The following is a 25,456-nucleotide window of genomic DNA, read 5'->3' on the forward strand; positions in this document are numbered from 1 at the left end:
TTTTTTGTTGCAAACTATCATTTCTGGGTGAACTTTTTCTTTAAGACCATAATCCTACTGCAGCCTACACTCCGCGTAAAATATCTTCTGCACAAGAAAATCTGCATACAAATAGGCTGCATAAGATATAGCATAAGTCATAATGCAACTATTATTTTTCATTGTTCCTGACAGTCTGATCTGGCAGTAGACAGAGCTGTCTTATTTTGTCTGGATGAATAATTCTAAATTACCACTAATTATTAACAAAGTCTTTACCATCTATACACCCATAACCATTCTCTATGTACCAAAATGGTGTTGGTGCTCCGAGTCAGCATATTTTCAAAAGAAAATAGACATTAATAATTCAATCTCATCTTTTTTCAAAACAACTAGCAATTATGTGCAGTTCTCTCTAGATTCAAAGCACAAATGCATTGCCAAGCACAGATTCATCTGTTCTTAATAAGCAACTCCGCAGTTCTGTTTGATAGGCAACACATGTACCTCAGGCGTAACTTAGTGTTTTGCCTTGTTGGAGGACAAAAATAGATCCTCACACAGCGCAAGTGTTGACTTTGGCCTTAAGACAAGCACACGTTTAGCACACAGCGGAGAGCGACATCATAGCTGTTGTCCTCTTATATAACGTAACAGTAGATAGGGGAAACAGCGCTGTCAGGAAATCCCTGCCGGTCCTCCTCTCGCTGCTCCTGGTCGTTGCTAGTGCAAGGAAACACTCAGCCATGGAATTTCCTGCAGGGCTGCCAGAGACAGCCCTGTTGTTTCTGTGACTCGGCATCAGGCTCTGTTTTCACAAAACAAAACTTCAGTGCAGCAGCCATAATCTTACTTTTTTATTAGTACTTTCTTAATTGCTTTGTTTACAGGTAAAAAAAAATGAAAAGAAAAACTTTTCATGTCTGGTCAGTATTTATGGTCAGTGACTGACCATATTGCTGCTTTCCTGTGGCTGTTCTTTGAGATCAAATTTTTCAATATCCCATGATTATGGAGTGGTTCTGGTGTTACAGAGGTTTGCGCAGGATTAGAGTGAAAGGACATGTTTACCATGTGGTCAACTGGAAACAGCAATACACAAATGGTATCTGCCCTGAGTCTAAGTGTAGTTTCTTCATGTCTTGCTCTGCTGTCTGTCACATTTGTGTGCTTAGGGCTTTCCAGGAGATTTTGGGGAGCGAGGAACACCAGGACCTGATGGAAACCCAGTAAGTAGTGCTACATCAACCTCTTGGCTACATCAATCTCTTGGGGCAACTCCAGTTTTCTAATGCTCAGATAGATTTAAGCATAGATATATGGGGTTATATTTATTATCAGGTTTAGTGTATCAGAATATTACCACACAGCGGGAGAAATGTTCACCAAAAAGTAATCGCAAAGTCTCCTAGCCTCTGCTTGCCCTTTTCCTGCCTGCCATACATTGATATACAGTATGACATACGGTTATACAAGCTGACCGGGCCACTCAAACCACTCCACTCTAATAAATACCTTTGATTTCTGCCACCACAATAACACACACAAGCCAGTTGGGTGTCCAGTGTGTGCAGCTCAGCATTGAGTAATGAGGAAATCAGCTGTCACTACAGGAGTCTACAGCAGAAATATGTTTCAGCCATCACAGGGGTTGCTTCACTTCTAATCATTTTACCATATTCTTTAACCAATATTTCATCTTTTCTGTCTTATACATGTTTACATGTACCATAATATTCAAATAAGTCATTTTTTTCTGTCACTTATTTGCATATTAGGAATTGTTCTACGACATAAATATAATATATTAGTAATGTATAAAATGTGTATTGTCAAAGATTATTAGAACAATCTGTAGAAAATTCAAGTGCAAAACATTTCACCAGCTTATTAGTGGTATTTGCTAAGCCAGTCATCACAGTCACTATTGCTCATAATTACGGTAAGGAGAGATGTGAGCTATTACTTTATTGCATAATCAGACGTTTACCTGGTATGGTTACCTGGTATAGTAAAAAAAAGAAAAAAGAAAGACATGCTGTTGTTCAGAACCCAGCTGATTTTCTTTCTTCGGTGGTACACAGTTAGAGGTAATTAAGTATCTGCTTGGTTTATTCAGTACAATGACAGTTTATAGTGCCTCACTTTAATGCTTAATAAAGCAGCCAAAAAAGTAAATGCGTCTCTAACATGCTCTGATTGGTTTTGTTGAAAAATAACCCAATCTTTAAGCAGTTTAACCAGTGAAATAGTGGCTGCCTTTGTGCTCCTGCTTTCTCCAGTCCAGTGGGTGGCAGAAATGTTCACCTGCTGCTTCTGCTGTTTCTGCCCATCAACGTAATTTATGTATTTCCAACACCTTTATCTGCTTAAATATCAGGTTGTTGTTTTTTAGAGCATTTGAAATATGATGAACAAGTTGCATGACCTTGTTTTGTACTGATTTTTGATGTAGTGATGTAGCTCTATTGTATTGAGTTCGTCCCACTGAATGTTTATTAAATTATTATCTTTTGTGTTTTACAGAAGAAACAAAGTCATGAGAACGAGTAAATGAACTGTCCCTTTATCTTAAGAAAATTCCAGTCATTTCCTCTGCTTAAAATCTGCCCTTTCTTTCAATTGGATAGAATACATTTGTCATTTTCAATAATCTATTTTACTTGGATGTATGTCACAATATGGTAGAAAAGATCTGTCACTACTTCAGTTACATCACAACTTTAAGATATTCTGCTGAGCTCATTTTACTAGGGTCAAGATATTCCGCTGAGCTCATTTTACTAGGGTCAATAACAAGCCACTTAGCAACATCCTAGCACACATAAACAAATCCATAGAAACCACTGAATCACATTATTAATATTAACACCTACTTAAAACCCTATGACAACAGCATAGCAACACCATGACAGCCACCCACAATGTCATGTCTTCAACTTCTGCACACCATTCACATAAAACATTTTTTTTGTTTAAAAATTTGGATTGTACAAAAGTAATTCAGTAAAAATCTTGCCCTTCTCGTTTTTTTTGCAAACAGCTCATTTCAAATATACACTTGAGTGAACTAACTTTTTCCTCGCTAACTCACTTAAGCCCTCTATAGCTGAACCGGCAGTAGCTTAGCATAGCGCTAGCTTGACTGCCTGACTCCCTGTTGTATAGGGTGACCGTACGTGCCATTTTCCCAGGACGCGTCCTGGCCAGGATTTCTATATTGCCTAAAATATCTAGGTTTTGGCTTTGTTTGCGTGTGCAGACCGATCGGTGTATGACATCAAAATACCTCAAGAGCATTTTGAAAGCATAAGGAACCGTCTGTATGGTATTTTGATGTCATACTCCGATCGGTCTGCACACGCAAACAAAGCCAAAACCTAGATATTTTAGGCAATATAGAAATCCTGGCCAGGACGCGTCCTGGGAAAATGGCACGTATGGTCACCCTACTCTTGTACTGTAACCCTAACCATATCGCAAATGTAGAGGACATGCACGCCTTCACCGCAATCCTTTTACTTCATCAGCGCTCACTCAGCAAGAGCAGCGGACCCCGTAACATCTATCTGCTCTCTTTCATAGAACTAGGAGAGCGAGAATACACAGGGGATTTTTTGGTCTGCTGCTGAGAGAGGAAGTAGGTATGGCAGGTAGCAGCGGGTCAGTTATGCCACAGAACAAGCCCCTCTCTGTACTCCACAGCGTGTCTCTTTCATTGGCTCACTGAGGGGTAGATGCAGGCAACAGATTAGCTTGTTATCAAGGAACAGAGGTTTCACCCCTTTTCTCCAGTGGCCTCAGAGTGACTGTTGTGCCAGAAACGCTCAATATCTGCTCTCTGTTTGTCACAGGGCGAGATGGGTGTCCCAGGTCCTGCTGGCATCCCAGGTTTTATTGTGAGTACTTTCCTACCCAACACTGATGCTTTGTGAATTGTTTCTTTTTTCTGTTGGCATGTAAATATAATGTGCATTGTACATTTTTATGCTTGTTTATGCTTTTTATATTGCATATGCAGGGTGATATGGGCCTTGTTGGAATTGTGGGTCTTCCTGGATTAATTGGACCAAAGGTGATTACGTTGAAATTTGTAATGAACATCCATGCTGAAAAGTCTATTTCAAACTAGCCTAAAGGGATTTGCTAGTCTTAGCTGATTTAGGATGGTTTGGCTGGTCTCCCAGCCTAAAAAGTTGCCAAAACCCCTCTAAAATAAGAAAAACACCCATCTAACCAGCTTGGTCAGGCTGGGAGAAATCAAAGGAAATTAACTTACAAATTGCTTATACTTATAGTTGTCTTTGCACACTACATTGGAATAGCAAAAAGGAATTTTAACATGATTATATTAACAATTGCTTTAAACAGCTATAGCAGTTACTAGGTCACACACAGTATTACATAATACTTTAATTTTCAAAACATTTAATGACTCATATATTAATATGGATTCTTTTCATAGCAACAAATGTTGTAGGCAAATCTAGTTAATACATTTAAAGAAAAGTTCAGTTTGCCTTCAAGGGGCATCAGATGGTTAAAATGTATGGTCTTCAATTCATAAAGCAACTGTAGCAGTTCTTCTTTTTAACATTTGTCTCTTTGGTGTCTTGCAGGGTGTACCAGGAAGCCCAGGCGAGTCTGGACTGAAAGGTGATAAGGTGATCTGAGTACCCTTTATTAGCTTTTGTTTCTTCTGGTTTTGATTGCACAGAGCCACTATTAGGGGAGACCGAGATCAGCTGTGACATGCTAAAATGTTGTCAGCCACAGATACAAAAAAGTTAAATGGTTTAGGGTCAGTTTTTTTAAGCAGTTCATACTTTTATTCACCAAGAATGCATATAATTGATCAAAAGTGACAGTAAATATATGTGTTACAAAAGATTTCTATTTGAAATAAACGCTGTTGAACTTTCATCAAGGAACATTCATCAAGGAAGATAAAAATGCATCACTGTTTTTCAAATTAAGCAGAAGTTTTCATCATGAATAATAATAATAAGAAATGTTTCTCGAGCAGCAAAACAGCATATTAGAATGATTTCTGAAGGATCATGTGACACTGAAGACTGGAGTAATGGCTTCTGAAAATTCTGCTTTGCCATCACAGGAATAAATAAAAATTTTTAAGTATATATTAAAATGGAAACCGTTATTTTAAATTGTAAAATTTCACAAAAGTACTGTTTTTCCTGTATTTTTGATCAAATAAATGTAGCCTTGGTGAACATAAGAGACTTATTACAAAAACAGTAATGCAATGTAATGACACCTACTCCACACATAACTCAGTTGAGTTCTCTCTCTGTCTGTGATTGTAAAAAATTAAATAAATAAATAGATTTTTTTCTATTTAAAATAGATTTTTTTTTTCAATAAAATTACTTTAAAATTCATAATACAGTAATGAATGTTATTCTATCAAGTATGATATATATATATATATATATATATATATATATATATATTAGGGCTGTGCAATATATCAAAATTATCGAAATATCGCAAATGTACATATCGCAATATGCATATCGCTACGGCTTGGAATGGGGCCAAGAACAAAAGACAAAGAGTAAATCACTCACTGCTCTTAGCTAAATAGCTTTTGTAGCTTAAGTTAGAATCAGTGCATATTGAATTCATAGAGTAAATGTTAAAAGTTAAAATGACATTTTTATGTAATGCTAGCGTAAAACACTACCGTTCACTTTCAGAAGTTGTTGTAGGGGTGCTTTCTTCTCAAAAAAAGTGAAACATGTATGCTAGTTATATTAGAATCAGAATCAGAATGAGCTTTATTCAACACTTAAGTGTGCGCAAAAACAAGAAATGTGTTGTGGTTTTACAGGAACTCTTTGTACATACATACAATAACCATATATATATATATATATATATATGAGCATGTGGCACTTTAAGCGTTATCGTATCGCATATCGAATATCGCATTATTTAATGAGTTATCGCATATCGCATTTTTCTTCAATATCGCACAGCCCTAATATATATATATGATATTGTTATTGAGGCGTGCTTTTATGTGAGATTTAATGTTAAAGCAGGCTGGTCAAGGCATTAACAGTGTAACCTCTGGCCTGCTGCTCCCCAATTCTGTCTCTCTGTCTGCCAGCTGGACAGGTGCTGACAGCCCTTTAATTAAATGTTGTATTGTGCTGCTAAGCAAGATATTTATAAGGCTTTGTTTTGGACAGCTACTCTGATCTCCATATCGTCTAGGTTACTTGTGTAACCCTCGTTCCCTGAAGGAGGGAACGGAGACGTTACGTTCCGTTGCCACAGTTGCTGTACCACCGCTGTACGGCCGGGGCACGTAGTCTCGGCTCCTCAGCGAAAAACTGATGTGCGTTTGCACGCGCTCTCCTTTTATATCCGCGCTGCGGGGCGGGGTGCGCGTGGCGAAACACGCACGCCAACTGTCATTGGCTTGTTTAGTTAACACTCGAAGGTGATTGGGCTCTCGGGCGAGATCCCAATTCGTCAGTCACTGACGTAACGTTGAACGTGACTGACTGAATGGGAACTATAGTTACAGACACATTGTAGCATAGATATAGATACAGTACAGACATAGATACAGTTAACTTGAGTAACTTGACTAATGCCGTGATTGAACTGCTGAGACATCCTGACTTAAAGGTCAGAAAGTTATGTTTTGTCACTGTTTTGTCTCTGTTGACAGGGTGAAGTCGGGTTGCCAGGTGAACCGGGAGAACCTGGATTTCAAGGTGACAAGGTATTTCAGCTAACAGCTTTTCTTTTGATGTATTCACACCAACCTGATTCACACACAGTGTCTGTGTACACTAAAAGAAAAAATAATAGTATAGAAACAATATTCACTCAGAAATAGCAAGTAAATTTCACAGTTAATTACAAAGAAACCACAACATTGAATTACTGTAACTGAAATTTTTAAATAGAAAGTCTGTATTTTCTTCATACTGCAGTAATCCTTGTTTTATTTACAACTTCAAAAAATGTGTGTGCATGCATTTGTATTTGTGTGTATTTATGTGCATTGAAAGATCCAAACAGAGGTTTTTAATTGAAATAACTATGTTCTGATAATTAATTGAATATCCCAGGGTAATCAGGGCTCACCAGGTTTACCAGGAATTCGAGGAAAGCCAGGACAACAGGTTAATTAATGAGATTTTCTTTTTAACTTAATTGTTTTTTACCAAGTTGATTAATCTTAAATCTTTAGTGCTGATTTGACAAAGAGTCAAATTATAGCAAGCTGATTGTCTTTCAGGGGAGGCCTGGAGATCAAGGCCCAGATGGTTTGCCAGGCCCACCTGGCCCTGAGGTAATTGTACTTTCATTTCAGGCCAAGTGTACTCTACAAAGTACACCTTTTGTACATTTATAGACTAACGATTTACACTACACATCTAATCACAAATCAGCCAAATCAGTGTCTATTATAAGATTATATTCCTCCCATGACTGCAATTCAGTAGAGTTGGGGTACTCGGACTCATACTCGGTCTCGAGTACTATTTTTAAAGGACTCGGACTTGTCATGGACTCTGAGGTATTTTCACTCGGAAAATATGTCCGTGTCCAACCAAGTCCAGGGACAGTTGACGGAAATGTCACTGACTCGATGCATTATCACGAAAGTGATATTCAATATTTGCATGTGTTTTTAAAGTATTGTCCAGTACTTGAAAGCCAACGGGTTTGTGCTCGCACACCGAAAGCGCGCTCACAGAATAATGCGCCTCTCAGTCCGCGTGCGAATGCAGAGTTCTCTTTCGCTTACGTTCTCTTAAGTTCTGTTATTGCTACACACTTACACGAAAAGTTATGTCAAAATGCCCGTCTTGGAAACTATTCATGTAAATGCAGTCTGTTTTGTCTTAAGTGAACTTGAACAGTTGGGAGAAATACGGATGTGTCAAAAATATTTGATCTATGCGTCAGGTCTTAAAGCAGCAGCGTAAACCTGCAGCCGCTGACTGCGTCATAAATGTTAATCAAACAAAAGAAAAGGAGAAAAATATTTTTTCTAACATCTTAGTGGCAATAGTCTTTATGGGTCCAAAATCACCTTGGGTGTGCATTATTTTCTAATAATTCAACGGCCCTTCATCAGTTAGCCTATTCCTTACATAATATAATTTATTGTAATTAATGTAACTATAAATGCATTCAAAAATAAAACAGGTGTGAGTTGGCTGTGACTTATGGAAAGTATATGTAGGGCTTTTATACACAGTGTGTTCCATTGTTCAGACCAGGTTTATCCCTCACAGCATCATTTTCATCCAAGAAAAAATTCAAAATGCCCTATCTAAGGGGTCCGTGTACTTTGGCGTCCATTTATTTTATTTTTTTTTTTAACCCAGAAATTAAAATGCGGTTTCTTCTTTAATGGTTCAATCACTGATGAATAGAATAAGCTGACACAAACTAATTTTGATTATTCAAAATTCATATTTCATTAAAAATTTTAAAAATTATATAAAGCTTGTTTTTTATTGAGATAAAAGGTGAATTTCCTGCTCTTAAGGTCCCATTCACCAAGATACCCCCACCCTTGAATTTATACATTTATTTTAATGATGAATAAAGTCAAGTCCCGCCCTTTAATTTTTCACATTCTAAAACCTGTTTCACTCTGAAATATGTCACAATACATAAATCAATTCAGCCATAACTTCTATTACATGACTTTAAGTTTGCTAAGCAAAGCAGGGCACTAATTATTAATCAAAAATCGAAATGGCAAGATGCAATAGAGGTTTGCTTTTGTTACATTTAAATGGACATTGTGTTTTTCTAGTTGTAACTTGTAAAGGTAAAAACAATGTAAAGATACTTATAAATAATCGTGTTTCGTTGGACTCAGACTCAGCTGTTTGGGACTCAGAATTGAGTCTGACTCAGCCCATTTCGGACTCGACTTGGGTGGACTCTAACCCAACACTACAATTCAGTTCTCACACAAACTCATGCACAAACTCACACAAAATAAACTACAGTGAAAGAGCAAAAAACATGACGCTGTGACTTTCAGCTGCACATAAGTGCACTTTTTATATTTTAAATCAGCAACAAAATATAGCCAACTCGCAGACCTACAACAACATAAAAGTGCACTTGTAGTGCACTTGGCTTTAGTAGTTCCTTAATTTTGTGTTCACAAAGATAGACATTAATTTGCTATTGTTTAGTAAGCTCACACAGTCCTCCAGTAATTTTCAGAGTGAGAAGTTGTAGTTGCGTAGCTCTTACAGAGGGAGTCTTCTTAGATAAAGTTTAATGAATGTAGTGCTAAGACTAAAGTTGTTACCTTTTCTCAGGGTTTTCCAGGGGATATTGGACCACCAGGACAGAATGGTGCTGAAGGCCCAAAGGTGTGCATCTCACTTCTTCAAGTATTTGGTCCCCTTCCCAAAATTAATTGTAATTGGGTCCCGTATTGTAAAACGGGGGCGGATATGCTAATTTGTAATACCTTGCAGGGGAATGCAGGAATGAGAGGGATTCCAGGCCCTAGAGGAGTTCCTGGACTTGAGGTAGGATCCCTTCATGCCTAAAGACAGGGACATTTATTCTTTGGTTTAGGAATAAATCTAGAATTAATAGCTGTAAATCTGAATGTACAACTGTGTACAGTATCTGCATATATAGTTGTAAACATTGTTTAACATTTATGTGACAATTATCCTCTGTGTATAACTGTGTGTCATTTAAAAAACATAAAATGTTACTTCATGCAACTACGTTTGTTGGCATATACAAGGAAGCAATTTATAGTCACAAAAACAACGTGTATTAGGTCCAGTTGTAAGTATAATTAATAAATATTTGCCCTTGGGTAAAGGCAGACTTATCCATGTTTGGATACATTCCAGAAAAAGACATACATTCTTAGTCACGATTTTTATGCAAGACCAGTAAAATTCCTTTGGAAACCAATCAAGGCCTGGAGTTTCACCATTATACAGCCATGAGGTAAATAATTTTTCCATAGATAAATAGGTGACACATTAATGCATAAAATAACTAGATTTGTTTAAATTGTTGCTAAAAAGAAGCATCTCTGAGCAAGCTGTGCCTGGTGGTACTGAACCAGCACAATGAGGCACAGCTTTAACAAAATCAAATCAAATGAACAAGACCAGATTAGAGCTATTCTGCGTTACTTGGTGTGGAAAATGACATTTATATGGCAAAGAATAAGCAACAACACATAGCTTATTAGAATCTAAGATGTCATTGTATTACAGGTGTTTTCAGAGGGCTTTTGCTCATATGCATATCAAAACAAAGATGAAAAAGTTAAAATCCTAATCAATATAATTTTATAGATGCTTATTACTTCTAAAATTATAATGATCATGTTTTTAACCACAGGGAGATCAGGGCCCAGTAGGACCACCAGGGGCTTCAGGACTAGAGGTGAGTGCTTTCTTGATACAGCTCTTGGATATCTTTGAGTTAAACTTCAATTAGACATCGCAACATTAGCTTTATAGCCTATTGACACTCTAAGGAACCTCACGGCTCATGACCAGAAGCTTCCTTTAAAGTGGTTGATGCTGGTTCATGTTCTGTTACAATGTACATCTTCACATTTGAAATGCGGTATGATTGTGCTGACAGTGTTTTTGATCAGGCTATTGCTGACATTACACATTGATCATTTTGCGATTGTGCCATCAGTTTGGTTTTCAAATCATTTTGCTCGATAACTGGTCAACAGTTATCAACAGTTACCCTTGTTTGATAGTTAATACTGGTAGTTTTCTTGTAATTTTATCATTTTGCTGTGTTACAGTTGAGCATTTAGCATAATATAGTAATCGTTTTTATGTTTTTAATAGTTTGTCACTCAGCAAAGACTTTTATAATGTGTGAGTTTCAAACCCTCCAAATACAACAATCTTCCTCTCTCCCAAAAAATTTCACAGCTCTGAACTGGTCACAGCTCATCTGGTCTTGATCCAGATCCAGCAATGATGGTATAAGTTGTAGTAAAGAATAGTCTGTCCTCATGCCAAAGCCTGTCATACAACAGCTGCCTGTACCTGACAGCAAGTGCTGAATTCAAATGAGCACTTTGTTGCATTTAACCCACTTTTTCATGTACAAAGCTTGCCAAAGATCTTTGCCCACAAAGGGAGTTTTTCCAAGTGAGGGCAGTATGAATAATTTAGCTAATGAGGGGTCAGACATTAGCTAAGAGATGACCGGAGGAAATTCATTCAGGCTCCAAAATAAACACTTCTCAGTATTTATTGTTCATTAGGTTTGTGAGGCTCAAGGTGATGCATCTGTTTGTGAATTATTTAATGAAGCTGCTCTCTCTGGGAGAGCTGATATATTGGTGAATGGAGGAGATTGGGCCCAGGAACAGGAGCTAATGAGACATCAGGGAGTAGATTTAGAGGAATGGGAGTCCAGTACTATGGGTCATTTCTACTTTCTGTTCAGGGCAGACCTGGGAGGAAGGGTTTCTCTGGGAATCCAGGGGAGGATGGAGTGAAGGTAAGAATTCATGACAGCCAAATGGCCACTATAATTTAAACTCCAATTTTCCATTAAATGTTTCTTTAACTATTTGGCCAAGTTTGGCCCAATGGAAAATCTTCAGACTCTCACTAGTTTATTTAATTTGTTCACTAACATTGTATTGTATATACAGTACATTCGCACATAGTTTTTTTCTATTAATAAGTAATCTATTCTTAATAAAAATTTCCACCACATTATTTCATCATCACACCATGTTTAACCCTATAAAGCCTGATTTATGAAATAATTGTCAAAAAAAATTATGTTAATATGTGTTTTTAATGAGTATCATACTTGATACATCAGGCATTTATGGCTCATGAATATGGAGATCGTAAAGACCTCAGTTTTATTCAGAGGCCAAAAATATATACAATTTGGTGGAGTTGCTGATATTTGTATGGCCAGAAGTAGTATGTGGGAAAATGCCTCATCAGCCATTTTCCATTCATGAGATAATCAGCTAGACCACTGCAAGAGTCATTTCCCTTTCAATGACATAAGGAAATTGTAGCCATTTGCTGCGTAAAGTGGTCTGGGAACAATGTCAAAGTTGAAACCAAATTCAAGCCACTCCAAAAAAAATCCAAGAGCTACCTTCCAGTCTTTCCAAGAAGGTTTGTCGTCATTTCAGTGTTTTCGATATTTCCTATAACACATAAAAATGTCTGTAAGAATTTGTTGCCCATAGCAATCCAAAAAATAGTTTGTATTCATTATAACTGAGCGCTTGCCAGCAAACAACATAGAAGATGTTCTCAGTGTAGTTTGCTACATCATGCTTATAAGACCTCTTTCTTCTAGGCGGCAACAAATTTAAATAAATAAAATGAATGAGTAATTAGTGTTTTATTTGTTTTCAGGAAAAATGTCTTACAACTAAATAAATTTACTTGAGAAGCAACACTGCATAAAATAGTAAGGTTGTCATAGTGTGATGAATTTTGTCTAACTGCACTTGGAGATTTTTTTCACATGCTTATAATTTTAACTTTATAAGTGCAATATGGTCTGGATCTCGTCTCTGCTCTCAGGGGAACTCTATAACACCCACTTTACTTTGAGCAGTCACTATAACTCACACTGCTACAATGGTTGGAAAAGTAGTATGTGGGAAAATGCCTCATCAGCCATTTTCCATTCATGAGATAATCAGCTAGACCACTGCAAGAGTCATTTCCCTTTCAATGACATAAGGAAATTGTAGCCATTTGCTGCGTAAAGTGGTCTGGGAACAATGTCAAAGTTGAAACCAAATTCAAGCCACTCCAAAAAAAATCCAAGAGCTACCTTCCAGTCTTTCCAAGAAGGTTTGTCGTCATTTCAGTGTTTTCGATATTTCCTATAACACATAAAAATGTCTGTAAGAATTTGTTGCCCATAGCAATCCAAAAAATTGTTTGTATTCATTATAACTGAGCGCTTGCCAGCAAACAACATAGAAGATGTTCTCAGTGTAGTTTGCTACATCATGCTTATAAGAGCTCTTTCTTCTAGGCGGCAACAAATTTAAATAAATAAAATTAATGAGTAATTAGTGTTTTATTTGTTTTCAGGAAAAATGTCTTACAACTAAATAAATTTACTTGAGAAGCAACACTGCATAAAATAGTAAGGTTGTCATAGTGTGATGAATTTTGTCTAACTGCACTTGGAGATTTTTTTCACATGCTTATCATTTTAACTTTATAAGTGCAATATGTGAAAAATCTGCCAGTGCAGCAAGACAAAATAAAATACATTCTTCTCTGAAAGCAAGAAAACAAGTGGAAAATAAATCAGTATTTTATGCAATGTTTTTTTTTCATCTTGTTGAAAGGATTTTTAGACATTTTAACTGGACAAAAATACCCATTAATAATAGGATTTGTGCAGTGCATTTGGTCAAATTAATTACTCACTAAATTACATAAAAGTAATAGCAAGGTGTTTTTTTATTTTTATTGCCACACCACCAAGTTTACTTACAATGGTAAGCTGAATAAAACAAATACAACAAAATGAATACAATTAAACTATAAATGTTTTTTGTGGTATTAGAGATTATTGCTCGTAATAAAGATTATTCTGTAATGATGTGTCTGTGATTTTTGTTTTAGGGACACCCAGGGGCCCCGGGAGAGAGGGGCTCATCTGGACCAGCAGGTACACCAGTAAGTCAATGTTATGTATTATATATATATATATATATATAAATATATAAATATATGTATGTGTGTGTAAACTGAATTTATTTATGCCTGGCCAAGAGTCTCTGCACAAAGTAAAATCTGAACAGATCACAGCTCTGTTTTGTGTTAGTTTTCTGTTGTAATATCCACATTTCGTGCAATCGTCTGGTCTGAAACCTTCTTGGTAAATCCAGAGTACAGAAGCATCATAAAAAGCCAAGTCTGTCTCATTTTATTCAGTAATCAAATTAACATTTTGCCAGTTTACATTCTCTCATTAGAGCTGTCTATGTACATTGATGACACTCAGACACTAGCGTAATTAGCATCCTACTGAATGAAACTCCATGCATTTCTTTGCTCTGTTCACACAAATGTTGGCGTAATGCAAGCGTTTGGCAGGAAATACCTTTTGGAGGCACTCAGATGACCCTGTGAGGAGGGCAAAAAGTGCAGCGGAGTACAATCATAAACAGCAGCCTTTGAAGGACAGAGCTTTCACCCTGTATTTGTAATCGGATCAAGTGATGTTTGTTTGCCTGCCAGAGACTCTTTGCCGGCTCTAACTGAATTTCTGAGGGAATGATCTCCTGCTGCCTGATTCAGGACTCTGTTCTGTGTTTCCAGGGGCCTCCTGGGTCTAGGGGCCTCAGCGGCACCAGAGGACCCAAAGGCAGAATGGTAAGAACTGATCACTTTGACTATCAGTCATTACATGTGCTTTATAAAAACAAAATGTTCAAGAATTAAAAGTAAGACGTCATTTTATAAGTAAAACACTATAACTTCATGAGCAGAAGTCTTAATTTCACAACTCTATCCATTAACATATTTTTATAACCTCTCTAGATGATTATCACTGTATACTCAAGATTTGTTTTTCAATGGAAGTGATTCAAGTTCACATAGGCCTGTAATGAGTTTTGCATTGGCATATAGTTCTGTTGTCTTTGGATAGTTTTGCATCCTGATGCAGTGGTTACTGGAAGCTATACTGGGCTATATTTCCTTTATATTTACAGTCAATGACAGTATCATGGCAGAAGAGCTTGACAGATGGTATCGTCACATCAACTCTGATTACATTACCATTAAAAACTAATTAAAATTATAAAATTACAAATCAATTTTACGTTCAAATTTCCTGTATTTTACTTTTATCCCCACAACTTTGAGTAATGATAATGTCTACAAAGCTCAATGATAATACATCAGGAAAAATTGTACTTTACATTAATTATGTTTTTTAAAAAACTATAAATAAATAATAAGTCCAGCTGCAAAACTATAACGATGAAGGATCCACAGGGATCTACTCCAAATCAAAGCAAGCCACGGGAGTTGAGGGCAAACAGAGGACAGAATCCCATGAGCTGTGGACAAGTGGCAGTGCTCATGAGCAGGATGGACAATTTTGGATTTGCAATTATAGCGAAAGCCAATTTTTAGCTGTTTGGATGTGTGTCATAGTTTATGGGTGTTATTGGTAATGGGAACATTTGGGGGTTGCCAAAGAGTTCAGGAAAGTCCCTAGCTTGGGAATTGGATTATGTCAGTGATGTCAGATTTATGACAATTCTCAGCAGACAAGAACACTCGAAAAACTCTTCAAGTCAATATGAATACCATTTGCACCAATTTTACTTCTGTAATGTGACATTTCAAAGTGAAGCACAATATCCAATGGGAAAAAATGTAGGATTGGTTGATTTTATCCTTCAAGAATTGATTGAATTGTGAAAAGTGGCCATACCTAATTGGCTTTAGGTTAACCTTATCCAATAGCTTGCACAGCCTACATGAAAAGAGGACTTTGTTATTATTATATTTTAGTTCTTTCTTTCTATTTCTTTGTAATAACCTGCATTGATAACTTGTTCACAGCAAGACCAGGAACATGCATTAGGAAAGTTAATAGGGTCCACTGTGATTTCATGTGGACTTTTGCATTGAAGCTTCACCCTTAATGAATTTCACACAAGTTCAAATTGTATGTTTTAATACACTCTAATAGCTTGCTAGATTCCCATCAGAAATTTCAGCACTCATAACTGTCCGTTTTCACATCACAAAAACACATTTCATAAACTAAATTCACCATTACAGATGAAACATTAATCCTTCAACAAACAAAAGATGAACAACAGTTGGGACTGAATTACCACTGATGGAGAACGTGGAGGTCTGGGATTTGAGACTCATCATTTTCTAAATGCTCAGTGCTTTTAGTTCCCATAGACATATCCATTTATCTCACTACTCTTTAGAGGCCAATTACTTGTGTAGTTTATTGAGGAATATAAAGTCTTCTCACCTCTCAGACAAATTAAAAACAGCTGATATTGATGATAAAGTTAAAAGTTCACTGGACGTGCTGTGAGATCAACTCAAAATCTTAAATCTTATGATGCATTCAAGTCCTCCTAGAAAGTTTGTATTTGTGGGTTGGGAAGTTGTAATTGACCCTTAGCCAGGAGTTTGATTGACAGGCGATCTGACCAATCATAACGCAGAATCTGCCATTTTGTCTGACAAACAACCCAGACAGGAGAGTAAAACAAAATGGTATTTATTGTTTGAATTTCTTGTAAAATTACAAAATTTGAGAGCTGAGATCTGTTTCATACCAAAAGTAACCTGCTCTGTCTTGTCTGTCGGCATGTTGTCAGTGTCCTCTTTGCTCTGCAATGTATTTTTCCACTGCGTGAGAATATGATGTGTGGTGTGAGAGCACCACACATGGCTTATGAAAGAATGCATATCAGGTGTGTTTTTGCTTTATGTTTTTATTGTCGTATTCTGAATGTGCAACTTAGTTTCATTGTAAATGCAGCTAGTTTTATCGTAAATAAAAATGGTTGAGCATCCCGATTAGCTCAACACAGCAACATTGACTACCAATAATGTGATTTTTAGTGATTTCAGCTTTCTAACCAATGGTAGACTAGAGAATGTTCAGGAAACCAGACATAATTTTTACAGTTCAATTTGGTGATGCTAGTGGGACAAAAATACTCTCTTTACCATTTTTTTAAAAAACTTATTAAGTTTTACAGAAACAGAACAGTAACAGATGGAAATTTTTTGTGGTACATAGAATGCTACTCAAATTCAACTGAAGTTTTGTTGAAAATCTTCAGACCGTTGTCATTGAAGCAAGATGTTATTCATAATTAGGATTCAGAAAGATCCCTTAAGGAGGTTTTATTTTTACCCCCCTTTTATGATTTGAAGTTTCTGTCCAGGCCTGATTCCAATCAGTTCAAATGTTGTCATTAGCCCCTGAAAGGTCAAAGGTTTCCTGAATGACATCAGATCACGAGAACAGAGGCAGCAGTGTTGCACTGGCCCTCAAAAGAGAGTGCTGTCAGAGGAGCACCATATGTCTGTTCTTCAGCATGAGCCACAGTGGTTGCAGCCATCATATTATCCCCATTGATCACTGTTTCCACCTTCCAGACAAAGAAATCCCTCAAAGTCAGAGATCACCCAGCTGTGGCTTTACATCATCACAATGGAAATATAATGGTCACTTTCCATTTTACTGTAGCTGAACTTGCATGATGTGAAAGGCTAATGTTTCACAGAGCTCTTTAAAGCTGCATTCATTCAGGTTTTTCCCCTGGTGAGCTGGAGATTTGGCTCGTTCAAGACCAGAACTCATACAGATTACTTTGAACGAGTTGTCTATATGTCATCTGGGTTTGTCAACCTTTGACTAAATGCCATACTGTATATCTGCTAGCTACACTAGGTGACATTGATAACTTGTTCTTTTGACCCAGTCTATCACAGCTGATAACTCAGAATGTCTTTATTTGTACAAGTGTGCCCTCTGCTGGTCAGTTAATAGTTTTTTTTTACACCCGTATGTGTCTTCTCCTCAATGCCAGTCCGAAATCTCTATATTTTACACAGGGTGCGAGGGGGCCAGATGGACCAGTCGGAGAGAAAGGAGTGATGGGAATGAAGGTGAAATGTTCAGCAATGATTTTTGTGGAGCTAAGTTACTGCATAATATCTTACTTAGATGATACTGATTAGAACATATTCTTAAACTATAATTATTAATAGTCACCTTTTTGGACCAAAGACATGGAGGTGCACATTTCAAAAACTGACTCACTCATAAACCTGTAGTTTTATTTTATTACATTACTGTTTCCTTGTTTTCACAATTTTTCATAAGCACAATTAGAGCTGTATGTGACTAATTTGATATTGACTTTTACTGGCAGCTTACTATCGTTATCTTGAAACATTTAGCTTAGTAATTGTTTGTCATTTTATTCTCATGAGATGTCAATAACTTCAAAAAGTATATCTGGCTGTGCGTGATAGTGAATGGTGCATGTTGAAAGCAGCATTGTAGTGCTATGCTATGATTCAAGATGAAGTACTTGACTCCTCCATGCTGGCATGCACTGCTTTTTCCCTACCACAGAACAAAACAACATATGAAACGCATCTAAATTGTCAGCACAACATTTTTATCAACCTTACAATGCTGGAAACAAGGATGCATTGAAGTTTTGTCCCAAAATGTTTCCAAAATGCTTGGTTTTGGTTTTAATCAAACAGAATGAAGAATAATTTGATTTGGTTGTTGCAATGGAAAATAGTTAGTGACTGTTTTGGGTTCTGTCCCCTTTCTGCAGGGTCCTGAAGGTCCCCCGGGAAAACAAGGTTTCAATGGACTAATGGTAAAATTACAGACTTTATTTGTTTTATATATCTGAAGTTCTGACACTGTCAGAAAAAAAAGTGCAACAGCTGTACCTTTAGGTACAAATGTGTTCCTTTGCTGTTGTGCCCCTAAAGGTACAGTTTTTGAAAAAAAAAAATCTGAGAGTGAAATGTCTTCTGATGTGTACTTGAAACAGTCAATTTGATATCACTGTAGGCTGGACAAAGTTGAGGAGTTTGAGGTCAGCTGATGCTCAGGTCTTCAGAAAGTGCTAAGAATGTATGCCTTATATTGGCATTTCACTCATCATGTTAAGATGCGTTGTCTTCTGATTCAGTACTTATATATGATTAACGTACTGAACTGATCATGAAAGATCAACAAAACATTTCACAGACAATGTATTTTAGCTGACAGTTATCTTATAGGATAGATGGTCATTTAGATAACAGGCAGTTAAGTGTGTTTCTTCTGTAGCACTGAGATTATCTCTTGTATAATAGGGTCAAATTGGTGAAACTGGTGAAACAGGACCTACTGGATTTCCAGTGAGTAATTGATCATTTGACAAACATTTTCAACAGTTAAATGTCCACAAAAACTGGTTTGGAAAAATATATGTCCATTTTTTAGGGTGTTCAAGGACCAACTGGACCTCCTGGAGCAAAGGGCATCTTAGGAGAACCTGTAAGTACATCATTCATATATATATATATATAATGAATGAGGACATGGACTGTCAAGCTCCAAAACAACAAAAATGCACTATAAAATCTTCATAAAGCAGTCCTTCTATTTCAAGTCTTTTGAAACAGACTGCCTTTAAGCCTTTAAACACTATGTTCCCCTCCGCTGTTCAGATCAATTTAAAAATAGTGCCTTTACATGTGACATATGTCATTGTGATGTGACGACTAATGGCAGCATTTATTCTTGAGTAAAACTCTAAAATTGTATCCATCTGGAATTGAGTGATTTGTGATAAGTTACTGTTCTGGACCAGAATAGCTATTTGGCTATGGGTTAATTTTATTCAATGGTCCAGAAAGTCATCTCAGAAGTGTAACAAGTAGGTTGATGAAAGAAACAGTTTTGGTGCCTATTGGCTTCCATTGTTTGGACAAAAACACTCAGACGTTTCTCAGAATATCTTCTTTTGTTTTTTGTATTTCTTTCAGAAGACAGACTGTCATAATTAAACAAAACTATAAAATCATATCAAACTTTGCTTGAACACTACAGAAACGATGTGCCAACCCACATGGCAATGCAAAAAAATCAGGTTAACATACACTATTGTCCAAAAGTTTGCGGGGTCAGTAACATTTTTCAACATGTTTTTTAAAGATCACCAAGGCTGCAATTATTAGATCAAAATACAGTAAAAACCATAATATTGTGAAATATTATAACTCTATGTTCATATATTTTAAAATGTAATTCATTCCTGTTATGACTCCAGTCTTCAGTGTCACATGATCCTTGAAATTAATCATTTTAATATGCTGATTTGGTACTCAATAAACATTATTACACTGCTTACTCAAGTGTGGAAACCACAACAAAGTGTTCTTTTCTGCAGGTTTCTTTGATGAACAAAAAGAACAGCATTTATTTGAAATAGAATGTTTTGTAACATTATTGCCATTTTGATCAGTTTAATGCTAAATCTTACTGACCCCAATTTTTTGAACAGTAGTGTTCAGATTTCTATCGTTTCAGTAGCTGACATCACAGTCAGTGAACATTTTTTCTGTTTCTTAATAGGGTCCTCAAGGGCCACCAGGAGTATTAGGTCCTTTGGGTGAGATTGGAGCAGTGGTAAGACTCTTGACATAATCGTCAGATATGTGTTGATATGTTTCATATTGTGCTTCCAGCATTATTAGATCAGTTCTCTATATTTCCAGCACTTTAATTATTATTTCCTATTGTACCCCTCTGCCCTACTCTCCTAACTGGTTTTTAAAGAAACAATTATCATTGTGCCCTAATTTAGCCAATGCCAGATTAGTTGTGGTTCCTTTATACAATTACAATGTCCTCAGGTGGCACTAGAAAACACTTAGATTGACTTTGTTAATTAAAATACTTTTAACGAATGAAACCGAAATAAGAAACAGATTTTGTCCCACATTGTCCCTTTGTTTCTAATTACCTATCCATTATTCACACATGTTTTCTTAGCTGTGAGGGACTAAAGACTAGTAAGATTCAGAAAGCTAAGCACTCCACGTTCATTAGTTTCCTGGTTTGTGTGACAGGGTTTACCTGGGAAGGTTGGGGAGCGGGGCTTACCAGGTGAACCAGGAGAGAAGGTAAAACATCTGCTGTGTTTTCTTATACTGTATACATGGTACTGAATGCTGATTAGTGTGGTGTAGCGGCTGTGAAACCATGTCATGTTCAACATTTGCCATAGTGAGATCATATGCAGATGTTTTATACAAAGCACATTTGGATATAAATAATTGTCCTATTTAAGAAATTAATTATGCTGAAATTTGAGTTTGAATTTTTTCCCTCACTTTTTAGGGTGCATTTGGATCTCCTGGGAATATGGGAGAGCAAGGCTTGATTGGACCTCGAGTAGGTTCATTTTGTTAGCTGTAACCGACTTTATTCAGGAGAGATGCCATTACTGTTAGTTCAGTGGGTTTTGCTGTTGTATACCTCAGTGACAACTGTTCAGTCACTGAGCCACTGAAAATAAGTATTTCCAAAATATGTACAATGAATACAATGGAAAGTTCCATAACAAATAAAAAATTTTAAGTATTTTTTTTTTAAATCTGTATTGATAATATACTATTAATAATTTTACTTAAAATTAGTGTAATAATGTCAAGTTAACTTAAAGTTTTACATTTAAGTAGTGTTTTAATAATCTTATTGTGCTAAAGATGTACACCTATTTTGATGTGTTGACATTAAAGCACATGTAAAGTACTTGATTATAACTGTAGTGTTATGCAATATTACATTTCAAGTTCATATATTTTAAAAGCACTAAATTACAACTTTATTACAAATGTATAATTACAAATGTATTTAAAGATTGCTGTGTGTACATTAATGAGGAAAAAAAATTAACTTAAATGATTTTAGCAAATGGCTGCAATATAACAAAGAGTGAAAAATTTAAGGGGGTCTGAATACTTTCCGTACCCACTGTAAGTCCTAATTCAGTGGGTCAAAAAAGCACTCAAAAGTTCAGTTAACTGCTTTTAATTGAAATTTAAACTATAATACATTTTTATTTCATTGTAATTAAGTGTGCGAAAACATTGCATTCAGTACACACTTAACTATGTTTAAAATGTATTATTCCCATAACAAGGTCTCTTTTTAAAAATTGCTGAAGTGTACTTTTTTTCACAAGGGATGGTTTATTAGATGCAACCTAGAAACTCGACATGTTTGTCTCTCACAGCTTTGTTTTCATTTGTGTCAAGCTAAATATGGCATCTACCCTGATTAAAGTCTATATTTGTGTCTTTTTAAAATAGTGAATTTTTTTAAATGAAGTTCTCATTTAGGGTGACCCTGGGCTTGATGGGGAGGTTGGTCTGAGCGGCCCAGATGGAGCTAAGGTCAGAAAAATGCCAAATCTTTTTTTTATTTTGTGCATGATCATCACTTTATTTAAAAAATGTTAGTAGACATTATATTTAGTTCATTGCTTGTATTAAATTAAGTTTCAATAGGTGTTGTTGTCTCTAGGGTGAAAAGGGTGACATTGGAATGGAAGGAGAAACAGGCGAAAAGGGAGCCATTGGATTTAAAGGAACAGAAGGCCGTCCCGGAGATCCTGGCTTAATGGGTGTCATGGTGTGTGTGGTCTTTTTATGTTTCGAAATAACATATCATTTTGTCAAGGTTTTCAGGTGTATCACACACAGTGCTATTGTTTTTGCATTTTTATCAGTGAAAAATAGATTGGGATATTTTGCTCACTGTTCATTTCTGAAAATCAAGCAAATATAGGCCTGCTGGGAAAAAAAAGTTTACAACTAAATTAGTTTGTTTCCGCTAGTCAAACTGGTTTGGTTTGCTGGTTTTTAAGTTTTGGGCACTTGTAGCAAGTTTTAGATAAATTTTGATCACCTTAGACTGGTTTCAGCAGTTTCTCAGCAGGATTGGTGTAAATTGGTTCACTCTAGAGTACTTTATTGCTGGAGCACATGCTTTAAGGCCTTATTGAAGACTGGGTGATGTTGGATGCAAAGACAAACTACACCTCCTTGTTGCAGTTCTGAATAATTAAACTCATAAGTCAGTACTGAATGTGTTCATTCAGAGATGTCTCTCTATTGATTTTTGCAGCGTGTCAACTCTATATTGTAATTTCAGGGCCCTGAGGGCAAACCTGGAAAAACTGGTGAGAGGGGAAAACCTGGAGAGAAGGTATTTTAGCTTTGACATTTTAGTTTCCATGGTTAGCAGTCATTATTCTCAGTACTTATCATTAGATGTGTGTGTGTGTGTGTGTGTGTGTGTGTGTGTGTGTGTGTGTGTGTGTGTGTGTGTGTGTGTTTCCATATGTAGAGTATAAATAATGCTTAAAATTCATTTCAGGGCAGCAAAGGTCACCAGGGTCACCTTGGCGAGACTGGACCAGTGGGAGAACAAGGTGCCATGGGTTTCATTGGGCCAAAAAGAAGCAGAGGAACTACTGGGTTTATGGTGAAAAACTTATTTTTGAATGTTCACTGTCAGTGTTTTGTGAACCAAAATGACATACATTAAGGTTACAAAGGTCTAATTGATTACAAGGATCTAATGATGTCACTGTAATAATTACAAATGCTTTTCTCTTAAAATAGTCTTTCCTTTGCCAGAGATTTATTTTTTTATTTTAACCATTGTGCATTACATCATTGACAGAACACAGAAAATGCTGATACTTATGTTATTATACACCAAAGAAAATATTGTAGAGAGACCCTTTTTAATTTAAATATATATATTTTTTGATTAATTGTGTTTTGTTTTGGCGAGAATGCAGTTTCTGATTATGCTATCTGAAACTAACTCTGATCCCATGGCTATCATTTTCAGGGTGCTCCGGGAAAAATGGGTCGACAAGGAGAAACAGGTTTAGTGGGATATGAAGTAAGCGTTATTTAACATAGACATGCCTTAAAAGACTTTATTTTACCTCAGCATAAAGTGGTACAAATTCAAAACAGCTGCTCTACATTATATGAAGTTCTTTAGTTAATAAGGCTTGTTAGAGCTAGTTGACTTGTCTTTGATTAGAGCTAGTTGACTTGTCTTTGATTAGAGCTAGTTGACTTGTCTTTGAATGCTCAAATGGTTCCATACTCCACTTTTTCTTCTTTTATTACCTCATTTACTGTAGGGTCATCAAGGACCACAAGGTCCAATGGGATCCCCAGGACCAAAAGGTGAAATGGTAAAACATTTTATTGCCTTATAACTACAATCTCATTTCAGAAGCCCAAGAAATTTAACAAAGGAGTGTTCTTTGTATTTGCATAATAAAAAACAAATAGTCTTTTTCCCAAAATCCAAATTTTATGTTGGAGGTTAACTTGCTTTTATTCCATGGTCTGTCTGAATACTCGATTCTGATTGGCTGGCAGGTATGCATTAAAACCGTTTAATGCACACGGGTAGTTCCAAGTCTGTTTAATCACCGTTCTATATTAATTGATGCACACACACACACATAAACACAGTGAGAGGGAGAGAGGTCGGAGATTGCAGATCGCGCTGCGCACACACAGAAGCTTTTTGTCGCGGGACTTTTATAAATAAAAAGTCTTCTTCCTCTTAATACTTCCTCAGCATCAAAGTAACTAAACAGCTTCATTGTTCGAGAGAGACACACAGACACAGGTAATTCACACACACAACTGTCATCTCTCTCTCGATCGATAATTCATTCAAATAAATGTGGTCTTACCGCACTATTTTATCTCTGTGTCTGATTTGAACTGTCATAACTGACAAAAATAACCTTCATTTTTACCCTTCCGGTTAAATATTGCGCTGCTAACATCATAAACAGCATAACATCATAAACCAATGTTGACAAATGACCATGGAATAAGCAAGATAATCAATGGCTCGCCGTGCGTTAAAGGATTTTAAATGCACGGTGAGCCGTTGATTATCCCTTACGTATATCACCTTCCATGTTCTCATAAACTCAAAAACCCTTAGCATATACATAGCACATGGTAAAATTTATATCAGACATTTTAAGTTGAAAAATCTAGAAATCAATACTGAAATCAATTTCTGTATTTTTCAGGGAGAGCCAGGTGATGACGGGAAGGTTGAAGGTCCCCCTGGTCCTTTAGGTGACATCGTGAGTCAGTCCGCTAGATTTACTACACATTTTTGCCTTGTTTTGGGAGAATTCTGGATGCCAACCTGATCAATGTATTGGGTTTTCTCTGGGATTTAGGGACCTGTTGGCAACAGAGGAGAAAGGGGACAGCCAGGTGACCCTGGATACCCAGTGAGTTTAAGATTTGCTTTTTATTTTCTAAATTTTCGACAGGTCCAAACTAGATCATTAATTAAATATACTTTATATGTCAAATTTTGAATTTCAATTTGTAAATCATAAGGGTCATGAAGGTGTTTATGGGGAAAGAGGAAACCCGGGGGCTCCTGGACTCCCTGTGAGTGAATCGACAAATAATGACATCTTTAAACCAGTGTTATTTTAGTATCGTTAATATACTGTTATAGTTTTGTTAATATTTTGTATTAAATTTTATTCTTATATTAAATTTTTTTAATTTTATTTCCTTTTTTAACTATTTTGTTGTGTATTTGTATCATGTTTATTAGTTTTTAAATATGTCTATTTTAGTTTTACTTTATTTTCTTAGAAGTAACCAAAATGTTTCTTATGGTTTTAGTTTTAATGAATGATAATAACCCCGCTTGAAACTGAGCTATAAAATAGATATTTTCTTCATTTTGTTCATCTCATTTTCCCTGTCTGTAACAACAGGGAAATGCAGGTCCAAAAGGTTTTGCAGGGCCTAAAGGATCCAAAGGCAATAAAGTAAGACTT

General features: G+C 36.3%; 1 protein-coding gene across 1 annotated transcript in view; it reads left to right on the plus strand.

The window, feature by feature from the left end:
• The window catches only part of LOC107587699 (collagen alpha-1(XXVII) chain B-like), a 97,347-nt gene that overhangs the window by 61,440 nt on the left and 10,451 nt on the right, over positions 1–25,456 (plus strand). The window contains exons 13-42 of the mRNA XM_016275582.1: positions 1,158–1,211; positions 3,837–3,881; positions 4,004–4,057; positions 4,602–4,646; positions 6,689–6,742; positions 7,095–7,148; positions 7,265–7,318; positions 9,321–9,374; positions 9,483–9,536; positions 10,378–10,422; positions 11,458–11,511; positions 13,638–13,691; positions 14,337–14,390; positions 17,628–17,681; positions 18,368–18,412; positions 18,900–18,944; positions 19,030–19,083; positions 20,164–20,217; positions 20,661–20,714; positions 20,932–20,985; positions 21,936–21,989; positions 22,120–22,227; positions 22,750–22,803; positions 22,975–23,082; positions 23,458–23,511; positions 23,762–23,815; positions 24,680–24,736; positions 24,836–24,889; positions 25,002–25,055; positions 25,394–25,447. Coding sequence (XP_016131068.1) covers positions 1,158–1,211; positions 3,837–3,881; positions 4,004–4,057; positions 4,602–4,646; positions 6,689–6,742; positions 7,095–7,148; positions 7,265–7,318; positions 9,321–9,374; positions 9,483–9,536; positions 10,378–10,422; positions 11,458–11,511; positions 13,638–13,691; positions 14,337–14,390; positions 17,628–17,681; positions 18,368–18,412; positions 18,900–18,944; positions 19,030–19,083; positions 20,164–20,217; positions 20,661–20,714; positions 20,932–20,985; positions 21,936–21,989; positions 22,120–22,227; positions 22,750–22,803; positions 22,975–23,082; positions 23,458–23,511; positions 23,762–23,815; positions 24,680–24,736; positions 24,836–24,889; positions 25,002–25,055; positions 25,394–25,447 — 1,686 coding nt within the window. The remainder of the gene's footprint in view (positions 1–1,157; positions 1,212–3,836; positions 3,882–4,003; positions 4,058–4,601; positions 4,647–6,688; positions 6,743–7,094; positions 7,149–7,264; positions 7,319–9,320; positions 9,375–9,482; positions 9,537–10,377; positions 10,423–11,457; positions 11,512–13,637; positions 13,692–14,336; positions 14,391–17,627; positions 17,682–18,367; positions 18,413–18,899; positions 18,945–19,029; positions 19,084–20,163; positions 20,218–20,660; positions 20,715–20,931; positions 20,986–21,935; positions 21,990–22,119; positions 22,228–22,749; positions 22,804–22,974; positions 23,083–23,457; positions 23,512–23,761; positions 23,816–24,679; positions 24,737–24,835; positions 24,890–25,001; positions 25,056–25,393; positions 25,448–25,456) is intronic.

This window comes from Sinocyclocheilus grahami, unplaced genomic scaffold, assembly GCF_001515645.1.
Source record: "Sinocyclocheilus grahami isolate Dianchi unplaced genomic scaffold, SAMN03320097.WGS_v1.1 scaffold95.1, whole genome shotgun sequence".
Lineage (NCBI taxonomy): Eukaryota > Metazoa > Chordata > Actinopteri > Cypriniformes > Cyprinidae > Sinocyclocheilus > Sinocyclocheilus grahami.